General features: G+C 52.0%; 1 protein-coding gene across 3 annotated transcripts in view; it reads left to right on the top strand.

The window, feature by feature from the left end:
* The window catches only part of GNAO1 (G protein subunit alpha o1), a 164,576-nt gene that overhangs the window by 95,150 nt on the left and 44,137 nt on the right, over positions 1-25,289 (top strand). The window contains exon 4 of one of the 3 annotated variants that reach the window (XM_065898767.1): positions 1,262-1,288. The exons of the other annotated variants lie outside the window; for them this stretch is intronic. Within the exon in view, the coding sequence (XP_065754839.1) occupies positions 1,262-1,288 (27 nt within the window). The remainder of the gene's footprint in view (positions 1-1,261; positions 1,289-25,289) is intronic. 3 annotated transcript variants of the gene reach the window in all.

The following is a 25,289-nucleotide window of genomic DNA, read 5'->3' as shown; positions in this document are numbered from 1 at the left end:
GATCTCTGGAGTCTCTTATAAAGGCACTAATCCCCTAATCCCCATCCCAATATCATGATGTTGGGGATTAGGTTTCTACATATGAAGTTTGAGAGGACACAGACCCACATAGGCTCAGAAGCTAGAATGTTGTCCCGAGGGGCACCGGAGACAAGAAAATGGTTGGTGGCAGGTAAAATCAGCTCATGAAAAAGGAAATGGAAGCAAAAGAAGTAAATGCTGGGGAGGCCACCATGGCCATCCTCAATCTCTTCTTGAGTTCAGCGCTGCCAACTGTGCCTGATTCATATTGTATCAGCGGATGGCCAGCCAGGCTCAAGCTAGCACAGCAGGATTATGAGATAACCCAGTCTGGCTGGAGCTAGAGCTGCTGTTCCCTTGGTGGCCTCTCACCCAGGATCCCAGGTGTAGGGCGCGTGGACACACAGCCCTCAGCCCACCCCTCCCCTTTCCCATCTCACCTTTCCACTGGGGCTGTGGCAGGGGTGATGGCAGAATTGGAGATGAAGCCGGGCGGGGGATATGGGCCCATGTTTGGGGATGTCTCCTGGGAAGACTTGGGTCTTTGCCAGTCCATCTGAGCCAGCAGGGACCTTAGCCATGTGCCAGTCAAGACTTCATTTTAGAGCTGGGCAAGTGCAGCTGCAAAGGGCTGTGCCCAAGAGAGGCAGCTCAACAGGGGTTAGAGCCAGGCTTTGGAGTCAGAGACACAACCTCGAATCCTCACCCTGCCTGTCACCAGCACTGGACTTCAGGGTGGTCATTTGGTTCACTCAACCTCATATTCCTCATCTGAAAACTGAAGATGATAATAATACGACCTACTCACAGGGTTGTTAATGGTTGAAGAATTAATGTGTGTTGAGGGCTAAGCATGGGGCCTGGCACCTAGTAAGTGCTCAGTAAACAGCTCTTGCTTGCATCTTCCTCTCACCCACACTTCACTGCCTGTCTGGTGGAGAGAGTGCCAGGACTAGAAGCCTGGCTGTGACAGTTGTTTCAAACCAGGGTGAAGAGCTAGTGCCAAGGCCTCTGAACTACCACAAGTCAAAGAGGTGGCTTCAGCCCCTCCCCAAAATTCCCTATCGGTTCTGGTTCCAGGCTGGGAAGCAGGGTGTGTGTCCCAGCCTCTGTCCCTCTTCCTGGCTTTGCTGGAGTGGAGGTGAGGAAGGCTACTCCTGAACCGGGGTCTGGCAAGGCCTGAGACAGAGACCAAAAGAAGTAGAGCTAAGGAGAGCAAAAGCAGGATCCCAGAGAAAAGGAGAGAGGCAGACAGTGCTGGGTGACAGTCCCCCGGAAACACTTGAGATGGTTTCTTCATGAGTAGGAAGGGCGACCATATGTCCCAGTGTCAGCGGGGTGCCTGGCACAGAGCAAGTGTTCCTTAAATGGCAGCTACTTTGTTCCTTTGTGTTAAGGCTGTCCCTGGCTCTGTGAATGTCATTCCCGCCGTAAAGCCCTCCCCAGTCCCTGCGGCTGGAAGTGTCTTTTCCCTCTCCTGGGCACCTACAGCATCTCTCTTTCTTTCATTTGTTAACTCACTCGTTCATTTGAGAAACGTGTAGTGGCCTTCTGTGCACTCGCGGTGTGCCAGGCCCTGGGCGCACAGGGGTGAGCAGAGACGAGCAGCAATGCCGCCTTCACAGAGCTCAGTGTGGGGGAAGATGGGTGCCGCTCAGTAACTCCAGAGAGCTGTGAGCATCCCAAGAGCAGGCCTGGCCTGGGCTCTGCTGCTGACGAGGTGTCTGACGGAGAGCAGGAAGGAGCTGGCATGGTGGGGCCGGCGGCAGCGGGAGAGAAGGTGCGTGGAACAGCCTGTGCAAGCGAACGTGCAAAGGCTCTGAGGTGGGGAATCAGGGTCTGAAGGAAGGCCAGTGTGATCGGAGCTGAAAGGTCAAGTGGGGAGAGTGGGAAGAGATGAGGCTGAAGAGGGAGGCAGGGGCCAGCCAGGTGAGGAGAGCTTCCAGGCCATGAAAGGAATTTTGGCTTTGTTCCTGGCTCAGCAGGAAGGCACCGAAAGTTTTAAGCAAGGCCAAGACACAGCTAGCCTCTGAGAGGCTTGCTATGGTTGCCCTGTGGTGAATGGATAGATGGGCGGCCAGAGAAGAGCTGAGAGGCTACTGCAGACCCCAGTGGGGTGGAGAGGTAGTCTGCCCCGAGAGGGAGCGGGCCTCTTTCTGGGCCTGCCCACTGCCCACCTGACATGGAACCTGGTGCAGCCGCCACATCCCCCACGGGACTACGAGCTCCTCTGGGTATACTGCCTGCACAGGGCCTGCCAAACCCTGCAGAGTCCTGCGGGTGGGCCCACAGAGGTCCCCCCCACCCCCCGCCAACTCAACCGACAGACAGGGTACCCCAGGCCCTCAGTACCATAGCAGCCCTGGCCTCCCTGCTCTGGGAGTCCTCAGTGGGAACCTCCTCCAGCCTCCCCGACCTCCCCTCCAGCCCCTGACCTCAGCCCCTTCTGGATATTCTGACCTCTTCTCCCTCAACCCCCACCCCTGGCCTCTGTCTCCTCATCTGTAAAATAGGGATGATTCTATACTTACGACAACAAACGCCACAGATGGGGACTCCTTGCACGGCAGCGTGCTCCTCCAGACATAGTATGAACATGTTCCTAGCTCTGATGTGCACAGACAGACCCTTATGGCTCAGATGGCAAGCTCGCATCGCCCAGCACAAGTGCTGACAGTCGGCTTCTCTCCTTCCTCTCTCCCAAGTGAGCCCAGGAGCAGTTGACTGCCCTAGAGAAGCCGTGGATTAGGAGCATTTGCACAACCAGACTCCCCTCCCCCAGTATTTCTTGTCTGAGGTCCCCGGGGCACAGTCCTGAAATAGCTCACTGCCAAATTAGGTCCCGCTTTTCCAGCTCTGTGGGCACCCTCCCCCTTCTTGCCCAGCCCTCTGTCTTCCTTCCTTTCTCCTTCCTGCTGTACCTCCCTGCCTGGTGCCACGACCAGCTGGTTCCCCTGATGACAACTGGCCAAGGAGAGGAAGGCAGCTCTCCCGGCCCAGGGCGGCTCTGCGTGCTGAGCTTTTGCAGGCCAGGTTGCCTGCTGGGGGCCTGGGCTGGTCTGGGGGCTCCACCGCTGTTCTCAGGGTCTGCAGTTCTGCACCTGTGTGGTGCAGTACCTTGATTCCAGGATACCACCCTCCCCGGGACCACATCCAAGAGTTTCCCTCTGCAGCAAGGAGCATGATGATAAGGTCTCAGCCTCTTGTATCTTCCTATATGAAACCACAGTGCACATCCTTGAAGTGAAGCTCTGTGTGTGGTGGGGCAAAGAGCACATGTTCAGGAGTCAGGCCAAAGGTCTGACAAGATCAAAACTGGATCCTCCTTTTTTAGCTTTGTGACCTCAGGCAGGTTCCTTAAGTACCCTGAACCTCGGTTTCCTCCTCTGTAAAATGGAAATAATACCAGTGTATATCAGTCAGGATGCAGGCTTCCCTGCTGTAACAAAGACCCCCTAAATAACAGTGGCATCAATAAGATAGATATGCATTTCTCTCCTGCCTGAGCAACCCAGATGTGACACCAGTCAGGCCCTTCTGTCCTGTTGCTCTGTCACACTCTGGGTCTCTGCTTCCGTTCCAGGCCCAAGATGCTGCCCTTGCTACCCCTTCTAGCCAACAGCACGGGAGAAAGGGAAGGGAATTGGCTTATAGAAGGCCTTGAGTGTCAGGTCAAGTAATAGATGCTCATGGCCTGGACTGGGGATGTCTAAGTTGGGGGAAGAACCCCTGACCAGCAGTGCTCCACAGAGACTGCGTGGTGGGCAGGAGAGTCGCAGTCCCCTCCCTGGAACTTGTTGCGTCATGTCAGTGTGCTTCAGATTTACTTCTTAATCAAGGCCCAGTGGGTCTCCCCTGGCCCAGGGCATCAGAATCTCAGACCCTCTCCCACCAGCCACTCAGGGGCAAGCCTCCCTGCAGGATGAGAGTCCCACCTTGCCCAGTGCTGTCCTCGTCCCTGGAGGCCCAGGCCCTGCCCCCTCCTCTTCCAACGATGCTTCCCTTCTTTGTGCGTCCACATCCCTTGCAGTCTACAGCAGCCTTATTGGAGTTTAATCACAGCTTTCTTAGTGAGCCCTTTGCTGTGAACGTACAATTTTGTGCCAGAGGAATCATTGACACTCTTCTAGGCCAGGATTCCTCAGACATTAGTCCCTCGATGTGATGGAGCAACACTCTCTTTTCTTGTTGAGTACGTCTGGGGACACGGGCTATATCTCCTCTTGGGGAACCACAGTGTGCATTACCGTATCCAAGGCACTCAGAGCCCTACAGAAAGGAAGCTTGTTGATGTGTGTCTCATCCAGAGTTTCCCAAACTTTTTTTTTTTTTTTTGGAGTAATGCTATTAAGTTGTATAACCGTTATCTGGGACCTGCCACTCTCGTCCAGGTCCTTCCTTTTACAGAAGGGCATGCTGAGGCACAGGGTAAGGAGAGGCTTGCACAGGATCATGCCGCAGGCCCAGCAGAGCTGGCACGAGAACCAGGTCTCTGTGGATTGGAGAAAAAAATGGAGGATTTTTTCCCCTTGGCTTCCTCTCTCCTGGCCCTGCAGGAGGCAAGAATCACACTCCCACATTCCAGTAACCGTTGGAGGTGTGCCTTCCCTGCTCCAGAGTCCCTGTTCCATGCCTCCCCTAAGCATCTGGTCTCCCCGAGCATTCGGAGGGCAGGGCCACTGCCTTCTGCTTCTCTTGCTTTTACAGGTGGGGGGATCAGCCTGGGACTAAGGGTAAAGTACAAAGATTGGGTCAGTGACCTCTTTTTTTATTTTTTGCCACACATGAGTTAGAGGGGATTCTGGGTTATCCCTCTGAGACTTTCACCCTGACTTGCACTCTGCATACATAGACTCCATTATTGCCCTCATACTACGATGACAAAACCGAAGTTCAGAGAGAGAGAGAGAGGAAGTAATAAGCCCAAGGTCACACCACTGGGACTGGGTGCAAACCTAGGCAGTCTGACTCCAGACTTTTAACCAGTCTAATGAGGGTGCTGGCCCATGATCTCCACCTTGGCTTTCTGGCCTGGAAAATCACTGGGAGCCACAGCCTGGGACCAGGCCCTGAGCTGTGTGCCGGGTAGATGAGTACCAGGAAACCAGGTACCTCGACTCTGAGGCCAGGCCAGGATCGCTAGCCTGCTGGCAGATGAGGCCGGCTGCTGGGGGCTTGGCAGCCACAGGGGTGAGTGAGTGGAAAGACTGCTCCAGGTGTCACCATCCGGAGCGTGCCAGGAAGCAAGCCCCGAGCACATCCTTGGGCTCCAAGTCCTAGACATTTCAAAGCTGGGCAGGAACAGGAGAATCAGGTCTAGCCTCTGGGAGGAGGCTGTTTCCTCCTGGGAGAACTTGGGGAGGTGGGAAAATACAGCCCCCCCAGCCCTTCTCTTACCAGCCACCCAGCCAGATGGGGAGAACAGCCAGCGTGGGAACCAGTCTTCCCTCATTGTGACTCTCTGGCACCTGGAGGGGCAGGAGCCCAGTGTGCCTGGGCCCCCCAGGAACTCAGCAGGGAGGGGCTGGGGTCTTCGTTAGATGAGGGTCCATCTTGAACTGGAGGCGTGCCAGGCCTCAGCTCACAACAGAAGAACACTGATCCTTCACAGAAAAGCTGGGCTCCAGGCCCTGCCTCAGCTTACTCTGTGACCTCAGACAAGTCCCTTGTCCTACAGGGTCCTACAGAAGAACCAGCTAGCCTCTAGATCTCCCCTCCACCCCACCCCCCATCTCAGTTCTGTAACTTCTAAAAAGTTCTATAAATTCTCCTGGCAAAACTTAAATGCTAAGCTCGGGTGATTGCCAAGCACAAGGCTCTTCCCTTGAATCCAAAAGAGAAAGAATCCTCCATGTTTCAAAGCGCAAGTTAAAGACCGACTTCTCTCAGGGAGGGAGTTGGTGTAAGGTGGCCAGTAGACTGTTGTCAGCAGGGGACACAGCCCCCCATGGGCACCCAGGGCACGCAGCTTGGGGTTGGAGCCTGGGGCTGTAGATATGGGCACCATGTGGACTGGCACATGCAGGCCGCCAAGCCACAGGGGTAAAGACACTAAGGTAGAAAAACACTGTCAGGTGTTACCGTCACTGCATCTGTGTCAAGGGTAACCGTGTCGCAGGGCTGCAGGGGGAGATGAACATGAATGGCCATGTGAAGCTGTCAGCTTCCCTCTGATCACTCTGGAAGGCTCCCTGGGTGGCAGGGCAGGGGAAGGTGGATTTCAGGAGCCGTTTACTTGACGAGAATGAGATGGCAGAGCAGACGGAGCAGGTTCGGGGAGGGGCATGAGGCCAGGGATGCCTTTGGGCATCATCACAAATGTCGTGCCCACATTTTCATTGACTGACCCATGCCCTAAGCCCAGAGCATGTGGGCCAGCATCCCACAGCAGCATCAGGGCATCTGGAGTGCCGAGCAGTGGGAACTGCTGCTCCTGAGTGGGTAAGCCCCAGGCAGTTGCAACGGTCGCCTCTCCTGCCCCCGCCCCCTTGTCTGCTGCCCACAGCAACCCACGTGAGCTCTTATAATTGACCGTCTAACCCCCTGCTTAGAAGCCCTCAGCAGCAACCTCGGCCCTCAGGTAGAGCCCTGCCTGCCACGGGTCTCTGCTCCTGCCACAGCGTCTGCTTCTGATTCAGGGCTTTTGTGTGAGCCACGGCCTCTGCAGGAGGCATTCTCCACCCCTGTTCCCCCCACAGAACTGGGCTCTATTGTCACCTTCTCTGCGAAGCCTCTCCCGCCCCCCCAGCCCAGGCTGGGCCTTTTGTCCTGACACTCTCAGATCCCTGGGAGCTTACTTCAGGGCCTTGTCATGTTTGTAACTGTACGTGTGTATGAATATTCCCTCAATGTCTGTACCCCTGCTAGACCGTAAGGGGAAGGGGCAGGGCCTATCTGACTCCAACTGGAATCAGTGCTGAGCACCCAGCACAGTGCCTGACCCAGAGGGAAAGGGTGCTCAGCTAAACTCTGCTCCATGGCCACAGTGTGCCGAGTTGTCTGCTGGGGTCAGAATGTACATATCTCTGGCCCAACCATCCAAAACTGAGAGCTCCCTCTTGCTATTGTCGCTGTTCAGGAAACAGCCACTGGCAGGCTCTGCCCTGCCCAGCCTCTCAGCCTACAGGTCTGGCTACCTCTCTGGTGCTCTAGCCTCGAGAAGCAGCCACCATGGAGCCCAGCAGCCCTCTGGACACCTCTGCACCGTGAGGCCTGTGGGCCTGGCAGAGACAGGGGCTCAGACATCTCGCCAGGCTCTTTCCTTTTCCCCAGGCCTTGGCCTGAGAAGCATCTGGTGACAGTACGAATTCTGGGTTTCAGGCCCAGCTTTGTTTGTAGCTCGCTGTGTGATCCTTTGAAAACCCCAGAATGCATGCTCGTACTGGATCTTGGCCAGCTGACCGTGTAGATGCTGAGGTCCGGGGGAACACAGCATCCTCAGATATGCAGGGAGATGGCTTCCCGTGGGTGTAGCAGAGAGAGTCACCAAAAGAACCAGCCAGAATAACTTTGAGAAGTGCAGCCCACTGACCTGGACTCCCTACAGCACTCACAGGCCCTGAGTTGGGATTTCAACACCCACCCCACCCCCCAGAAGATGAGGTGAGAGGATGGAGACTGTGCTTCCTCTGTAGGAGCCAGAAGGCCCTGGTGGCCCTCAGTCTCCGTGCCCATCATTGTCCTGGGCCTGGACGTTCTCTCCAGCGTTTACGGGGCACCTGGTAAGTGCCAGGCTGGCAGCGGACAAGCCCTCACAACCCATGCGCATGAGGAGCTCACAGACTTGTCTCCCGGTCCGCACTGAGCTGTGCTCAGGCTCGCTCTGCAGCCAGCCTGCCCGCCGCTGAGCCCGATGCTGCTTTCTGTCAGAGGTGTGACCTGGGGGAAGTTACCGATCTGCTCTGTGCTGCTTTTTTTTAATCTGTAAAATGGGGATAGTAATGGTTCTTATCTCATGCTTGGGACAACGTAAAGGGCTTGAACAGTGCATGAGCTCTTTGTATTAGTCAGCTTGGGCTGCCGTAACTAAACATAGACTGGATAGATTAAACAACAGAAATTTATTTTCTCACAGTTCTGGAGGCAGGAAGCCCACTATCGAGGTTCTGGCTCAGATAGTTTCTGGTGAGAGCTCTCCTCCTGGCTTGCTGATGGCCACCTTCTTACTGCGTCCCCACCTGGCCTTCCCTAGGCACGTGACTGCAGAGAGGGGGAGGGAGAGCCCTGTGAGGTCTCTAATAAGGATGCCAGTGCTGTCAGATCAGGGCCCCACCCGTATAATCTCACTTAACCTTAATTACCTCCTTACTCCAAATGTAGCCACACTGGGGTTGGGGCTTCAACGTGCAAATTTTTGGCGGACACGTACGTTCCGTCTAGAACACTCTTACTGAGAGGATTTAGCCTTTATGATCTACTACCCTGATTTGGCCCTTGGTAGTGAACTTGCCTGGCATGTATGAGGCCTCTACCAATTACACAGCTCTGTGATGAGCCCCTGTGAGGGCAGGCACCCTTTGTTTCCCAGCTCTGAGCCCTGGGTTTGGCACAAAAGTAAATCCCTTTTACTTCTGCCATCTTTTTTGAGCTCTGGACTTCCCACCTGTGGGGCAGGCATAACTGGTGTCTACACTTGAGGAAACCGAGGCCCAGAGAATTCAAATGACTGGCCCACAGTCAAGCAGCTAGTCAGTGGCAGGGTTGTTCTTGGGCCCAGATATCTCAGAACCTGGCCCATTGCCCTTTCTACCACTGGTATGACCGCCTGTGAGATCAGAGTCAAAAATCAGATTGTGGAGAACCAGAATGAGTTTGGATCCTGTACTGTAGAGCCATCTTGTTCATAGGCCATCTCCCAGGCCTGAGTTTTCTCAGCTACTGAATGGAAACCACACCCCTTGCCCTAGTACTGTGTAGGAAGGGGAGCAGGGTCACACATGCGGGAGGTGATACCTACTGGAAGCTGGCTCTGTGCATCTTCTCCTGGAACAAGGCCCCTCTTCAGGCAGCACACAGAGGGCAGGCACCCCCAAAAGAAACCCCATACACACTAGCAGTCACTCCCCATCCCCCCACCCCCACCCTCAGCCCCGGGCAACCCCAATCTACTTTCTGTCCTTGTGGATTTGCCTGTTCTGGACATTTAATACGAATGAAATCATACAATATGTACTCTTTTGTGTCTGGCTTCTTTCATCTGGCATAATGTTTGCAAGGCTCATTCAGGTTGTAGCCGAATAGTATTCCATTGTATTGGAATTTGGAAACACCAGACTTTGTTCATGCGTTCACCAGTTGATGGACATTTGGGTTGTTCCCACTTTTTGGCTACCCTGGTAATAACGCTGCTGTGAACATTCATGCATAGGTTTTTGTATGGACTCATGTTTTTGTTTCTCTTGGGTGTATACCTAGGAGTGGAACTCATGGGTCATATTCTAAGTCTGTTTTAACTTTCTGAGGAAGTATCCACCTGTTTTCCAAAGCGGCTGTACCATTTTACATTACCATAAGCAATATAGGAGTGTTCCAGTTTCTCCACATTCTCGCTTACATTTGTTACTGTTCATCTTTTTTATTATAGCCATCCTAGTGGGTGTGAAGTGGTATCTCAGCGTGGTTTTAATTTGTGTTTCCCTAATGACTAAGGATGTTGAGCATCTTTTCATATGTTATTAACTATCTGTATATCTTCCTGGGAGAATTTTCTGTTTAGAACCTTTGCCCACTTTTTAATTGGGTTATTTGTCTTACTATTGAGTCGTAAGAGTTCTTTATACATTCTGGACACCAGTCCTATATAGACATATGATTTGAAAATATTTTTCTCCCCTTCTGTGGGTTATCTTTCCCCTTCCTGGATAGCGTCCCTTGAAGTCTCACCCACTTCTTCCCCTGCCGCCTTACTTGGGCCTCCTCCTTTTCTGGTCCTACTCATCTTTCTTACCAGCTCTCCCTTGGGGACTTGCACCCTCCTGGAGCTACAGGAACTGGCTCTTTCTTGCTTCGTGGACAACGTTCCCAACAGGTTCTTGCCCAGCCAGCAGCCTGAACTGCACCCAGACTGCAGTTGCCCTGGGTTTGGGGGCTCTGAGTCTGTGTGATGAGCTGTGCCCACAGCCCTGTGGGACGAGTGTGGCAGAGTGGAGAGGTGACCGCCATACACTGAGCATCCACTCAGCCCTCGATGCTCTGCACGTGCTCTCCCATCGCATTCCCAGAACAATCTCGAAAGATGCTAGTATTTTGTCTTTCCTGGGTATAAAATGGAGCCAGGATTTGCTGTCCGGGGTGTTGGAGTGCACAGCATGTATATGGCTCATGGGCAACAAGTTTGCCTCTGCTGTCTTATTTGGTAAATGTCTATTCTGGGAGGAGCCCAGTGTTGCTCAGAAATTCTAGAGAATGTATTGGTACCTCCCTAAGACTACTTTCCAGGATAGTAGCAACGGAATTCCCTTGACATTCCAGAAAACGCCTGACCTCACCTGGTGTAACAGACAACCCCCAAATCTCAGCGGTTCAACACAGTAAAGGAATGTTTCTTGTTCACATCACAGTCTGATGTGAAAGGTGAGGGGTGCTCTGGCCCATGCAGCCAGGAGGCAGTTCCCCTCTGCTCTGTGGTTTTGCCAGCCCCTCAGCCTCAGGGTCTTCTGCTGGACTCCTGACATCAGGCCAGCAGACAGGGAAAGGAAATGCATGGAAGGTTGTAAGGAAAGTTTGGGGAGGGCCAGGCCACATTCCATTGGCCAGAACTTGGTCACTTGGTCACAGCCAACTGCAAGGGGGTCTGGAAAGTGTCTAGCTGTGACCTTGGGAAGAAAAGTCAAAATGCTGTCCTTGTAGGAAGGCAGTGCCTGGCACAGGGCGCAGGTGGGAATTTTAGCCAAATCGCCTCCTGCTCCTTGAAGCCCCACCTCGAGCGTGGCGAGAGGTCCATGTTCGTGGCTCCTCTGGGCCTGTCTGTCCCCTGCTTCTCATGGGGACCCAGCGAAGTTGTGGGGGCTGAGCAGTGAAAGAGCATCGCTGCTCTGTGAGATGATGGAGCAAACCTGAGGTCACTTGCTGGTGGCAGAGTCTCCCCGCCCCCCATCTCCTCTGTCCCAGCTCTGTGAAGATGGACTGCCTTCTGACACTGATATGCATGATGGCCCTGGAACTTTGATTCCAGGTGCTGTGTTCTAGGAGCTTCTATTTTATGTCATTGTTTCTCTAGCCTGATGCACATACTTTAGTGGATGTAAGATACATGTAAACCCTTTTTTAAGAAAAAAACAAACTAACCATCTGGTAGTTTTTGTTTTATAAGTTTAGTTATTTATTTTTGGCTGCATTGGGTCTTTGTTGCTGCGTGCGGGCTTCCTCTAGTTGCGGCGAGCGGGGACTACTCTTCCTTGCGGTGCGTGGGCTTCTCATTGCAGTGGCTTCTCTTGTTGCGGAGCACGAGCTCTAGAGTGCAGGCTCAGTAGTTGTGGCTTAGTTGCTCCGCGGCATGTGGGATCTTCCCGGACCAGGGCTTGAAACCATGTCCCCTGCATTGGCAGTTGGATTCTTAACCACTGCGCCACCAGGGAAGCCGTAAACCTTTTTATTTTTTTAAATTTGTTATATGTCTATTGTCATGCGTGTTAGAAAAAAAACCACTTAACACATCAAACTCATAATTTCACCTAAATTACCATTTACGATGAGGCTAATTTCAGGGCTCTATTGATATGGAAGAAAAAGCGACACCTGAATGACTGAGCTTGGGAACATGGCATCGGATGAAAAGGCTCAGATGCTAGACTGCCTTAAGGAACCGTGGTTCCAGTGTTTGCCAGCCGTGTGACCACTCTGCACCGACTTTCCTCCTCAGTAGCCTGTTCCCATAATGCAGATAGAGCATAGGGTGGTTAGGGTGTCAGATGATGGACAGCAGTATCTGCCACATGTTACGTGCTCGCTGCATGTTAGTTATTAGGAAACACGGCATCCTGTCATTTAACTGTGCCAACAATCCTGTGGTAGGTGTTATTACTGCCATTTTACAGATGAGCAAAGAAAGGTTAAGTCACCTGCCCAACTAGTAGCAGGGCCAGGCCCCCGGTGTGCCTCACTTCCAGGCTAGGCTCTGCCGGGGGAGTCCTGTTGCAGTCCTGGCTCTGGCACTAACTTAGGAGGCCAAGTTGGGCAGGCCCCATCCTTCTCCGAACCTCCTACATGCATGGGGCAGGGGGTCAGCTTAGTGGTTTGTGTAGGACCAGGCTTGCAGAGCGTAGGGGCTGGTATTCTCACTTCAACCACAGCAGACGACTTTGCTTAAAACAAAAATAAAAACAGAACTGGGCCGGATGTCAGATGCCTACAAACTTTGCCCCTCCCCAACCCCTTGCCTGGCTGTGGATTCTTGCTGCTGTCTCTCTCCATAACACCTGGGTGCTTTATTGTGACCAACTTAACTTCAAACTTAACCCAAGTATAGACCATCATTTGTCTGCCTAATTATCTGTTGATGGATATTTAAGTTATTTCCTTTCTAGTGCTAATATATATAATACTGCTAGAACACTGATGTATAGGTTTTTGTGTAGACATACATTTTTACTTCTCTGGGTATATACCTAGGAGTGGAACTGCTAGGTCATATGGTAAGGGTATGTTAACTTTATAAGAAGGTTCCAAACTGCTTTCCAAAGTGGTTGTACTATTTAAAACTCCACCAGCAGTGTATGAAAGAGTTCCTATCGTCCTGCACTGTCAGCGACACTTGGAATTGTCAGTCCTTTGTATTTTAGCTGTTCTAGTTCGTATGTAGTAGTATTTCACTGTGCTTTTTAATTTGCATTTCCCTGATGACTAATGATATTTGGCACCATTTTGGTCATTTGTGTATCTTCTTTTGTAAAGTATCTGTTCACACCTTTTTATTCTTCCCTTTCAGTGGGTTGTTAGTCTTCTTATTAATGAGTTGTAAGAGTTTTTTAAAAATACATCCTGGATATGTGTTGTGAATATTTTCTCCAGTCTGTGGCTTGCCTTTACCATGAACATTTTTAAGTGGATTAATGAATGAACGTTGCTTTGTTGACTCTCAGGCTTCCATCTCTAGCTCATACCTCTCTTTTGAGTGTTCGGAATCCTTTTCTGATTCTTTCTCTTCGGCTGTGAGATACCTTTATCTGCAGGTAAAGAGGCGGTGTGGCATTAGGGCTTGAACTGTGGACGCTGGGATCAGACCGTCCTGGGTCCAAGTCCCAGCTCCAGGACTCATGAGCAGGCAGATCTTCACCTCTGCTCTCTGAGGCTTGCTTTCCTGGTTTGTAAAATGGGAACAATAAATGATCATCTTCTTGGGCTGTCGTGAAGATTAAATGAGAGGATGATTGTAAAGCAACCAGCGAGGGCACAGAAAAGCTGAGCTGTACCTGTTAGCACTCCCGTTGCCAAGGCCCCTCAGCACCCCGGCCCAGGCCAGACCAGGCCGCACAGGGCACAGAGCCAGCTGCTTCTACCTTCCTCCTTTTGTTGTTTTTTTTAACATCTTTATTGGAGTATAATTGTTTTACAATGGTGTGTTAGTTTCTGCTTTATAACAAAGTGAATCAGTTACACATAGACATATATATATATCCCCATATCTCTTCCCTCTTGCGTCTCCCTCCCTCCCACCCTCCCTATCCCACCCCTCTAGGTGGTCACAAAGCATGTAGCTGATCTACCTGTGCTATGCGTCTGCCTCCCACTAGCTATCTATTTTACATTTGGTGAGTCTGTCATACAGAGTGAAGTAAGTCAGAAAGAGAAAAACAAATACCGTATGCTAACACATATATATGGAATCTAAAAATTAATAAATAAATAAATGGTCATGAAGAACCTAGGGGCAAGACGAGAATAAAGACGCAGACTGGGCTTCCCTAGTGGCGCAGTGGTTGAGAATCCGTCTGCCGATGCAGGGGACATGGGTTTGTGCCCCGGTCCGGGAAGATCCCACATGCCGCAGAGCGGCTGGGCCCGTGAGCCATGGCCGCTGAGCCTGCGCGTCCGGAGCCTGTGCTCCGCAACAGGAGAGGCCACAACTGTGAGAGGCCCGCGTACCGCTAAAAAAGACGCAGACCTACTAGAGAATGGACTTGAGCATACGGGGAGGGGGAAGGGTAAGCTGGGACAAAGTGAGAGAGTGGCATTGACATATATACACTACCTTCCTTCTTTATGTTGAAAGCTCCACCCTCCTCCCAGTTACTCAGGCCAAATCCTTGGACTCCTCCCTCCTCTCTCTGCCCAGGCCTCCGCCCCGGTCAGGCCTCCTTCCCTCTGCAGTGCTTTTGGAAAAGCTGCTTAGCAAGACGGTCTGCCTGCCTTCGGCCTCCCCCGTCTTCCATCCTGCGTTGCCAAAGGCTTCCTTTCTGAATCAGAACCCTGCGGCCCTGGGGTGGATGTTTGGCGGGAGACCACTTCATAAGGGCAGGGCTCGGCTGTCACTGGCTTCTCTGGTTATAAATAACAGGCTCTATTCTTAGGCCACCGGTAGTTAGTTCTTGTCCCCTACCGTGCAGAGCCTCCATCAAGGACCTTAGCGTCCTTACTGGAGACAGGCCATTCCTTGGCCTTTGGCAGGACCCATTCCTTTGATACGTGATCAGAAAATTCAATTATAAAACCAGTTACTGATTTCCTGAGCTTTACAAGGAAGACATGAAAGTTTGATTAAGTTTGAATTCCTGTTTGGCTGATTGCCAGCCAAGGCCAAATGGGCTTGTGGGAAGTTTTTTTGTTGATTCTGTTTTGTTTTGTGGCCGAGCTCTTGGGAAGAGGGGGCACACTGGTTTTGTGTTGCGGCGTTTTTACCACCCCTCCAACTTGCTGAATGGCTTTTCCCCTGTTGTGATGCATGAGATGGAAATCCCCCCAAAGACCCGTTGCCAGGGTGACAGGCTCCAGAATTGAGCTCAACTAAACAACGTCCTTCAGCTTTGAAGGCTGAAGCATTTGTTTCCCATGCAGAGTCGGGTTATGGTGGCCCTCCACAAGGCTGCGTTCAGGGCCACCTGAATGAACAGGGACACAGAAGGGGCTCTCTCACTGGTCACTTTGGAGTAGCTTCAGCAGGGTGTCTGGGCTCTCACTGCTTCCAGCCCAGGGAACACACAGAGGCCAAGGATCAAGGGTTCAAAAGACTGGAGCCCCTGAGGTGCTTCTGCCCAGGTGGTCCTCTCTCCCCAGAACCTACAGCGCTGGCCGGCAATGACAAGCTGCTGGGCCCCAACAGCCAGGGCCTCGGGCAGGAGGGGATTGGAGAGCAGACCTTTGTCTCTGGCCAGAGCGCTTTGCTTTCTCAGGTACTTCTGGGAAACTGAACAAAGCCTGTGACGGGAGCTGACCGGGTCTCTAGGTCAGAGTCTGAGTTGGTTCCAGAACCCAGGTTCCTTCCCTAGGAATAAAATGAGAGGATTCCAGTTGTTTGGAAGCTGTAGCCATCCCAGAACTCTTCCTACGGGAGGCATATTATCCAAGAGTGGGGATGAGGCCCCACTCAAAAGCATCTCCCCCGTGCCTAAAGTGCCCCAAGTAGAGATGGAGCCTTCTGGATTTTAAAAGCCTTTAAGTCTCTAGGAGTCCTGGTAAAGTACTAATACCCCTGGAGGGAAAAGCATCTACCAGTGGGGACTAGCCATCAGCTAACTGAGAAAATGGCCCTCTGGGAGTAGGATGTGGGATTCCCTGTGCCCAGAGTAGTGTCAGATGAACTCCACCTGCCTCTCAGCTCAGTCAAGGCTAGACCCAAAAGTGACCCCTCAGACTAGAAAATACTTGCGCCTCTGACGTCTACGTGGTGCTCCACACCTCACAAAGCACTCACACCCCGCCCTCGGCCACCCAGCAGCCTCACGGGCCAGCTACCGCTACCCCCAGTCGGACGAGGCAGCTGGGGCTCAGAGGGGTCAAGTGCCTGGTCCAGCGCCACACTGCCGGTGAATGCAGATTCTGGACTTGGCCCTGGGACTTCTGAGTCCAGCCCAAGCCTGTTTCCTCTGCACACACAGCATCCAACTGCATTGAGGCCACGGACACAGTGCACCTGCCTTGTTCGATTGGCTTGTTTTGTGTGTGTGTGTGTGTGTGTATGTTTTTATAAGGTGAGAATTTTTTGTAAGGCTTGAATTTGGGTTCTTTTCTCTCTCTCTTTTTTTTTTTTTTTTTTTTTTAATGAAACTGTTACAGCTTCCTGGTGGAGTTGTAATTAGGAAATTCTGGATTAGTCAGCTAGGCAGAATTGACAAATAACCAGGCAGTGCTGGATAGAGTACTCTTTCCCCTCCTTTGAAATTCAGGAAGTTGTGAAGATGGGAAAATTTTGTGCAGCTGGGCTGGGCCAGAGAGGATGGACTCCCTCCTTTATGTAGAACTAGACAACAACAAAAAAATTAGTTATCTTTGTGTAGCATGATTTTTTTTTTTATATGTGCAGACATGAGGTATTATGGGAAGGGCAGGGGGAACAGGTGAGGGAGGAACCCAGGTTGGGGTCTAGGCTTTGACAGGAAGGGATTGGAACCCCAGATGGGGGAAGGGTTCTTGAACAGGTGCCTGGATAGACTCCACAGTCACCCCCACTCCACTTGTACTTCTGAGTGACAGTGATGCCAACAGGGGAGTAACAGCTACCCCGTGTAAGGGGCACACTCAGGCAGGCCCTGTGCCAGACACCGTTGTTTATGATGTTCTTCATTTTCATTCTTCATTTTAATAATGACATGTTTATTTTAATATGAATCCAAAAAGTATGTAGCCCATCTAGCTCATGATTGCCCAGATATTAGAGTAAGGCCAGTGTAGGGGCTTAACTTTTTTAAAAAGTGAGTCAAGTAAAAGAAACATATTATACACATAAGGCCAGGGGTATTACACAGAATGGGCAGAAATTACGAAAGCAGGACAGAAAGGACTGAAGTTTGGGAAAGCTTGCCTTAGCCATATGAGCTAGGTAAGTGATATGGTTAGCTCATTTTACAGACAGGAAACTGAGGCTGAAAAAGGTTGAGTGACTTGCCCACAGTCACACAGCTGATAGGTGGTAGAGCCAGGACCAAGACCCAGGCCTGCCTGACTCCAAAGGCAGATCAGCAGCCCCAGCAAGGCTCAGAGCCCAGAGCCCAGGTGAACATTCTCATCTTCATGCTCCAGGTGAAGGGCCCAATGCTGGCCTACCGGCCAGCCTTCCTGGGGCTGTCCGCTGGGGAAAGAAGGCTTTTCCAGCTCCTCACTGAAGGGTTGATGGAGGTGAGTCCCACTCTAGGGAGGGGGGCTCTGGGCTTGCTTTCTCTAATCAGCCGCGTCTAATTCCCTCAAATAAAAGCCTTTTCAGAAAGCGCCTGGCAGAGCTTCGATGCCCAGGATTCTGTGTGCGGAGGCCCCGGCCCAGCTCCACCCACCCCCAGGGCCCTCCTGGTTTCCCTTCCTTTCTTCCCTGGCCTCTCCCAGCCCTTCCTTTTTTTCTTCCTTTCTTGTCTCTGAATCACTTTTTCCAATAAGCTGTCAACTCAGTATATCAAGTAACTCCCTGAATGATTTCTGAAAGACTCCTTCTGGGGACTGAAACCTCAGAGTTGGAAACACATGTATATTTATGTGGGGCTGAGATTTCAGAGCAGTATTAAATTTGCATGGAGGCTGACAGAGTAACCTCTTCCACACGGTATAGCCGGTGAGGAAACAGCATCTTCAGCAGGACAGAAACAGTCAAACAAGCAGCTTTTCCAGGCCTATTACTCTACTGGGAGGAATCAGCCCAGTTTACCTAGGCGTGGGGGAGCAGCAGTCAGACAATCAGAGCAAATCTTGTGGCTTAGAAACCATTTGGGTCCCTGTGTTTTATAGTTGGCCGGATACCTAACCATAGATTCTGGGGCTGCAACCCCAGAAATACAAGGCAGTTGGTGCGTGCACACGTGTACACACTTGTGTATTTGGCTGTGTAGTTTGTGTGTGTTTGACCATGTGCCTTCTCTAAGGAAAGGGCCTGTAGCTTTTGTCAGCTCTCAGAGGGGCCTCCTACAATCCTAAAAAGGTTACACTAAAGACCTACCATGTGCCAGCCATATAAGCTGCTAGCTGAGGCCTCTGAGGAGAGTAATTCTCACTGAACTTAGACTTTAGAGGTGAGAAACGTACAAATAAACAAGAAAAGCCAGATAGTGGCCAAGCAGTGCAGAGGATTTAAATAAGCAGATTCCATGAATGGGTGGCTGCTTGAAGTCAAGGTGATAACCAGCCAGCTTCCTGCCGCAGCTCACGCTGTGGCCGACCGTGTGACATGGCCACAGCTGACATCTACTGACAGCTCACTGTGTGCCAGGCTCTGTCCTAAAGGGCTTATATTATTTCCTTTAAGCATCCCAGCACCCTGAGAAGTTGGGACTGTTTCACAGATTCAGGTGGTAAGGCTTCGCGAGGTCACACAGACGGCTAGTGAGAGAGCCAGACCGAAAGCTAGGGTTGCCCAAATGCTGCCTCACTGGGTAAAACGCTTCCCTCTCCAGACCTAATTTTTCTCATCTGTAAAAATGGGATGCTTCTGTACTCAGCAGCTTATCCCTGAGAAGCAAAGAGAATAGTTTTTCAAATATAAACTTTTATACAGATAGGCGTGAAGGAGCCCCAGGTGGAGCTGATGGTGTGTCTGTGGGCCCACAGAGGTTCCCGAGTTTTCTCAGACCCCTTCAGGGCTTCCAGGAGAACCACCAATGTGAGGAATTTTACCTGAACCTCATTTTACTAATTGGAGAGTTTGCCTTGTCTCCCACTCTCCTGTCAGAGTTCTAGGAACAACAGCTTTAGTTCCAGAAGCCTGACACTCACGGCCACCGGTCCCTGAGGTGGTGGTTCTCACTACCTGCTCGTGGCCAAGTGGCCACAGGCTCACATCTCTCAGCCAGTGCCAGCCCTCGTTCCTCAGACCTTTGGGAGCTCCGACATTAGCCTGTGTGGCCAGTGTGAACACAGGCTGACTGATGCTGACAGTGGTTGATGGTTAAACTTAGGCTGACAGCGTCAGATAGCTACAGTGGTCTAGAAAACAGAGCCTGGGCCACCTCAGCCCTTACCGTTGATGGAGGGTTTTTGATGTCACCCCTCTGAGAGTATTAATGGAAGAGGTAACACACTTCATTAAGTACCTTGGGGTGACTTGGATGTGCTTTTAAAGATCAAGGCTCTTACAGAAGGGGTGTGGTAGAGCCAAGAGCACAGGTTTTGGGGGTAAGAAAGATCTAGACACACCCCAGCTCTAGCTTCCAGCTCTGGGACCTTGCGTCATTCATTTGCCTCTTGACTTCATTTTCTTCTGCCTTGTTCTCACTTATCCAGGGCTGTAGGAGGTAGGGTTGTTCTTCACTTAACCGTCTAAGCACTTATCACAGGAGTAGCTAATTTTGTTCGTTATTGCTATGTGTGTGCTTATGTGCACAGGGAGATTGGGGGTTTTTACATATTTGTTTGTGGGTTTTTGGTTTTGATGAGTTATTTTTAACCAACCCCCTGACTTGTACTTAGTTCACTGTGCATTTCTTCCAAGTAGGACACGGCTCCGCTGTTCTGCTTGATTGAGGGGTTCAGTCACAGCAGTCCTATGTGACTCATAGACCACAGTGGCCGTTACGTTACGTTTTTACTCTTTGCCACCCTGAGCACCTGACTGCGCTAACATTGAAAGCACCCAGCATCCTATGCTCTTATCACCTCCATGTTACGGATGTGGATACTGAGACCCAGAGAGGCCAAGTAGGCATGGTTCCAGGGTCCAGTTACTCTCTCCGTGTTGCTGTCTGGAAACGTGGGTGTAGCCAAGAGGCCTGGGGCCCTGAGTGCCCCTACCCGAGGGTCCTCCCCTGCCTTATCCAGAGAGTGGCGCCTGTGTCCCATCTCACTTTGGTGTGAGCAGTCTTCTCAATGAGCAGCTCACAATCTGCTCCTTCTGGCCCCGCGGACAGCCCCTTCCCACCTGCAACGTTCAATTCTCAGGGACCCCAGTGCCAGCCCAGGCAGACTGAAGTTCCCTGGGCCCCACCTACTTGGCAGTTCAAACTGTGACATCTCCCTAAAGGGTTTCCACCTGCATCCGCCCCTTCCCCCTGACGTGCCCCACTTCCCAGCCAGCCTGAGCTTAGTCCTATCTCCTTGCTGGGAGCCACCAGCTGAACCTTCAGAGACCCTGTAATCCCTCCTCTCTGTTCCTCAGTTTGCCAACTTGTATGATGAGGGAGTGTAGACAGCATCATTTCTAAGGGCCCTTCCAGCTCCGACGTTGCAAACCTCTGCCATCCCTCGTCTGCTGACTGCAGTGGCCTCCTTGGTGTTCTCTCCGTGGCCACCGTCCCAGCCCTCCCACACCCAGTCTGGCTGCACACAGCAGCCAGAGTGAGCTTTCAGAACCAGAATAGCATTTCTCAGCCCTCCATTAAACCCTCCAGTGGTTTCCCACCACACCTGGGATAAAAGTCGAACCCCTTTCCGTGGTCGGCAGTGCCCCGATGGGGGCTCACACACTGGCTGCGCTCAGAAGGCGCCTCGAGCACAGCCAGCACACCAACCTACCTGCTGTAAGACCCCGTTACCCACATTACTGGTATCATCACTGTGTGTCTTGATTTCTCACCCAGCCTGTGTCCTCGGTCTTATATTTATGGCTTGCCCTGACATTTTGCTTTTCTTACATGTCCCAAATTATTAAAAACGGTTGCTTTATGGTTAGTTGAATGAATCATGGGAAGAACATTTTTTCCTGTCTATAAATAATTCCCCCTAAAATTTTTCTGGGAGGATGAAGTGCTGTGACAAGCCCCCAGCACATATCTGATGAGTGTCGTCGTGCTCCCAGACTCAGCTCATGAATGTCCAGACGTCACTGGAACTCCCCCTGGCCTGAAACAGGACCTCCAGGGTCAGGCAGGGTGGGAAGTTGGTGGAGAAGGGACACGGGAGTCGTAAGCAGCCTTCAAGTGCTAATCCTGCCACTTCCAGACATTGAAACTGCCCTCAGAGGGATCAAACTCTTGTTTTTCAAGACCGACACACAGAAGCCCATTCGGCAACTAACTGGTGCGATTCAGAGCCAAGTGTAGGCACTCAGAGGAGAGGCAGGCATGGGAGCTGGTGCAGAGGCCTTCCCAGAGCAGAGGCTCTCCTGCAGCGTGTCCTGGAGCACAAGGTGGGTTACAGGTGTGCCCAAGGGATCCCCTCCTACGTGTATGGAAGGTGCTGTACAGATGCCATCATTCTCTGCTGGACCCTGACTTGGGAAAGGTTGGGGGGACCAGCCTACAGGAGGCAAAGCTTGAGTGGGTATCTTAGATGGCAAGGCCTTGGGTAGAGATTTCACCTTCTGGGGGAGGAGAGCCCCTTAGATACTCACACGCTTGTGCAGCGTCACACGGTGTGATGGTATCGGCCACCTCAGAGATGGTTACATCCAAGGAGACGCACAGAGGTGGCTCGTGTGCTGCCATTGACCCCCAGCCCTCATGCCTGGCAGTCACTGCCCATCAGTCACAGCACTGAGCCTGGCCTCAGAGTCCTGTCATGGTGGCTGTGCCCCAGGCAGCCACTGAGTTGGTCAGAGTTGGCCTTCAAGTTGAAACCAGCTTCCTGCCTCTGGTCTGCCCAGTTCAGCTCCCTGTTTTTAGAGGCCGGCAGGGGAGAATGAGCTGGAAGGCCATATGGGAGAACACCCATCTTGCACCCCAAGTCTTGTAACCCCCTGGTGCAGTGCTCGTTGGTTCCTTCCCTAGCAAGTTCATTTGTTCATCCAGTGTTTACTGAGTACCTGGTGTGTGCCCCACTCAGTGGTAGGTCCTGAATGCAAAAGAGAGCCTGACTTAAGAGCTCAGGGTCCAAGGGGAGGAGGCCTGGAAACACATACCCTAGACCGTGGTGAGAGCCACACTCGGTGCCACCCTCATCAGGGGAGCAAGACCCTGCCACCCCAGGCTTCAGTGGGCCCCTTGTCTCTGCCCCACTCAGGGGCTTTGCCCACCATGCTGGACGCCTGTGTTCTGCCACTCCTTGCTGAAATCCTTGCCCCAAATTCCAGCCTTGTCTCCAGGGCTGACTAAGACCCATGGCATCCCAGGCAGGCAGATCCCTGGTCCCTCTTCAAGCCAGTATTTTTGGGGTGTCTTTTATCATTTATTCAGTGGGTCCACGGAAACCCTGGTTTTCTGTTAATGGGCATTTTTCCTGTATTGTTCAAAATCAGAGATATATTAGATGCACCGAGCATAACCTCACGTTTTAACTTTGGGTAGCTGGCTTTCGTGTCCATCATCTGTAACAAGAGAACACTGGTCCCTCACAGTCCCTGAGGGGAGAAGGGGCCCAGGTGGATGTGATTACACAGGTAGGCTCGTAAGTCAGTTTACAAGTTCCATTTTGTTTTTCTCTCTTTTTTAAATGTTGGCAAACATTCTCCACTTTTTTGCAGTTCGTGTTCTTTCTTCGGTTTTCATTTGCAGTACTTCCAACCAGACAACTTCTTGGGAGGAATATTAGAGGATTTGAAATTTAGACAATAAAACAAATCCCTTCACCCCTGAAAACAGCCCTATCCCATGCACAGTTCAGTTCCAGAATTCCACTGACCACCTGTCTCGGCCTGGCCAAGAATCGGTGAGGTGGCCCATCCCTGCGTGTGTGTCCCACACATATGTGGTTGTGTCAGTGTTCAGCTGGCATAGGTGGGCACCTAGGAGGGACGCAGTCCACCTCTCCTAGAGCAGAGCCAGCACACTCCCCTCCAGTTGCTCTGGAGGCATCCAGGACAGAGGGGGGTTTGTGTTCAGACCTGTGACATTTCAGCTCCTCTCAAGACTAGTCTGCCCTATAACCTGGCTCTCCTGCATTTCCTGTTGAGGTGAGGAGAGACCTTGAGACTGGGCACTCCCTTCTCTGCTTCCTGACCCTGTCTTCGGCTCACCCTGGTGCTGTTAGGCCTTCCAAGGACAAGGAGATGGCACCTGGTACCCAGCTCAGCTTATGTCCCAGAATTCATTCATTTCTTCATGCCATAAGTGAACAAACTAGTCAACAAAGTGGATGCAGGCCCTGCCTGTATGGAGCTCACAGCCTCCCTAGGAAGATAAATAGTGAGGAAACAAATGTATCTAATTACACACTGTGATAAGTTCTGTTAAAGAAAAGAATGCTGGTGGGAACAACAGGAAGCACCTGCTTTAGATGGGGGCGGGCATCAGGGAAAGCTTTGAGGGGAGGGGGGGTGTTACATTTAAACTGAGACTGGAAACTAAGAAGAGCCAATCTCTCAAAGTCTTGAGGTAGCAGGAGGAGGCGTGCAAAGGCCCTGAGGTGGAAATGAGCTTGGCAGGTGTGTTGCCAAGCCTAGAGAGGGGGGGTTGGGTGCCGGCAGATTCAGGTAAATGAGGGCAAGGGAGCCTCAGGATGAGGTTCAAGGCGAAGCAGGACCCAGACCCTGCCGTGGCTTTGTAGGTAGAATCTGGGAACGTGGAGGGAGAACCCCCACTCCCAGCCCCAGGAGAGCCCCATCTCGGGCTGTATTTGTTTGCTAGGGCTGTCGCAACAAAGTACCACAAACTCGGTGGCTTAAGCAACGGGAAATTTTCTTACTGCTCTGTAGGCTGGAAGTCTGAGATCAAGATACCAGCAGAGTTGGTTTCTTCTGTGGCCTCTCTCCTCCGCTTTGTAGAAGTCTGTCTTCTCCCTGTGTCTTCACATGGTCTTCCCTGTTTGTATGTCCCAGTCTCCTTATAAGGACACCAGTCAAAATGGATTAGGGCCCACTCTGATGGCCTCATTTTAACTTAATCACCTCTTTAAAGACCTGTCTCCATATACAGTCACTTTCTGAGGGACTGGGTGGTTAGGACCTAAATGTATGAATTTGAGGGGGACGCAATGCAGCCCATAACCAGGGTCTTTCCTGACATCCTCTTTGAGGACAGGGTTGCGGTTTTGGATCAGCATATTCAAATGCCCTGGGAGGCCAGGGGAGACAGTCCTAGTCCTAACCAGCCCTGCTCCCTCTTTGTTGAAAGAGCTAATTAACAAATGTTTAAGAGTGTCAAAGACTTAATGGCACCAAACTGAGACTTTCTTACCCACGATTAATCAGAATCCTTGAGAGTTGGAAACCTCCCTGAGTGATTCATTGGTTTTTACTGCCAGTCCCCAGTGGCCTACACTTTGGGACACCCTCCTTCAACATTGCCAGGCAGGGCAGAGTCTAGGCAGGGAAGTGGGTGACAAGCTGGGTAAGGAAGGGGGGCTGGGGCTGGCCAAGCCCACCCAGGCTCCTTGATGTTTTCTCCCAACCCCTAGCATAGCCCCTTGCCCAAGAGAGAGGCCCAGACAGCCTTGTGCTGAATTAACTGGAGGAAAGAATCCACGTCTGACCTCAGCACCTGCCTTCTCCAAACCCCTCAGGGCAGTGTGTTCTCAGCTTCCAGAGCCAGGGGGCAGCCGACCCCCAGCTGCTGGAGGATCAAGGTGTCTGCAGACCCACAGATTAGCCTTGGGTGGCTCCCCCCCACCCCGCCCTTATGCCAAAGATAAAAATAACTAAAAGGAGGGAAATGTCCTAGAGAAATTACCTTGAACTTCAGAAAACACGAAGCCAGGCGTCGTCTAATTAAGATGACATTTTACAAGGGGGTAGCGGGGTAGGGGGACACCTGGGTGGCATTTTAAATTGCAAGCTGATTGTGCAGCCTCTAATTTTGGTTCTGAGCAAAGTTTCCAATTGGAACAGAGGACCGGACTTCAAAGGCAGCGCCGGTTGGGGAAAGAGAGTGAAAAGATCAGCAGGGGGCCCCTGGGCACAATGTGGCCAGGACACGGCAAAGGCTGGCAGGCGGGTGGGGGTGGGGGTGTGGGGGGGGAGGTGCACGCAGCCCTCCAGAGCCTGCTGTGCCTTTTAGGGGATCAGTGGAGCCGCTCCTGGGAGGAGAGCTAATTGAGGCAGTGGCCTTGTCCTTGGAGAGTGAGCTTTTGTCCAGCCTGGGCCATTGTGGGAGCACTCACCAGGCAGAGCTCTGGCCTGGGCTGGCTGCAGGCCTCCCCCCTACCCGGGTCTCTCCCTGGTGCCATAGAAACAGGCCTGGTTCTCAAGTAACAGCCCCTAGCACCCTCTTGGGGAGGGGCTACTCCCTCCAGGGGACTTCCTCCTGCCAGCCTCTAAGGCCCACCAGGTAGAGAAGGCCTGCTGCCTCCCTCCCAGAATCCTGGGAGAGGCAGGCCCAGTCCCTTTCAAC

The sequence above is a fragment of the Phocoena phocoena genome, chromosome 20 (assembly GCF_963924675.1).
Source record: "Phocoena phocoena chromosome 20, mPhoPho1.1, whole genome shotgun sequence".
Lineage (NCBI taxonomy): Eukaryota > Metazoa > Chordata > Mammalia > Artiodactyla > Phocoenidae > Phocoena > Phocoena phocoena.
The sequence above is the reverse complement of the archived record's forward strand: the minus strand, read 5'-3'. Positions and strand labels throughout refer to the sequence as shown.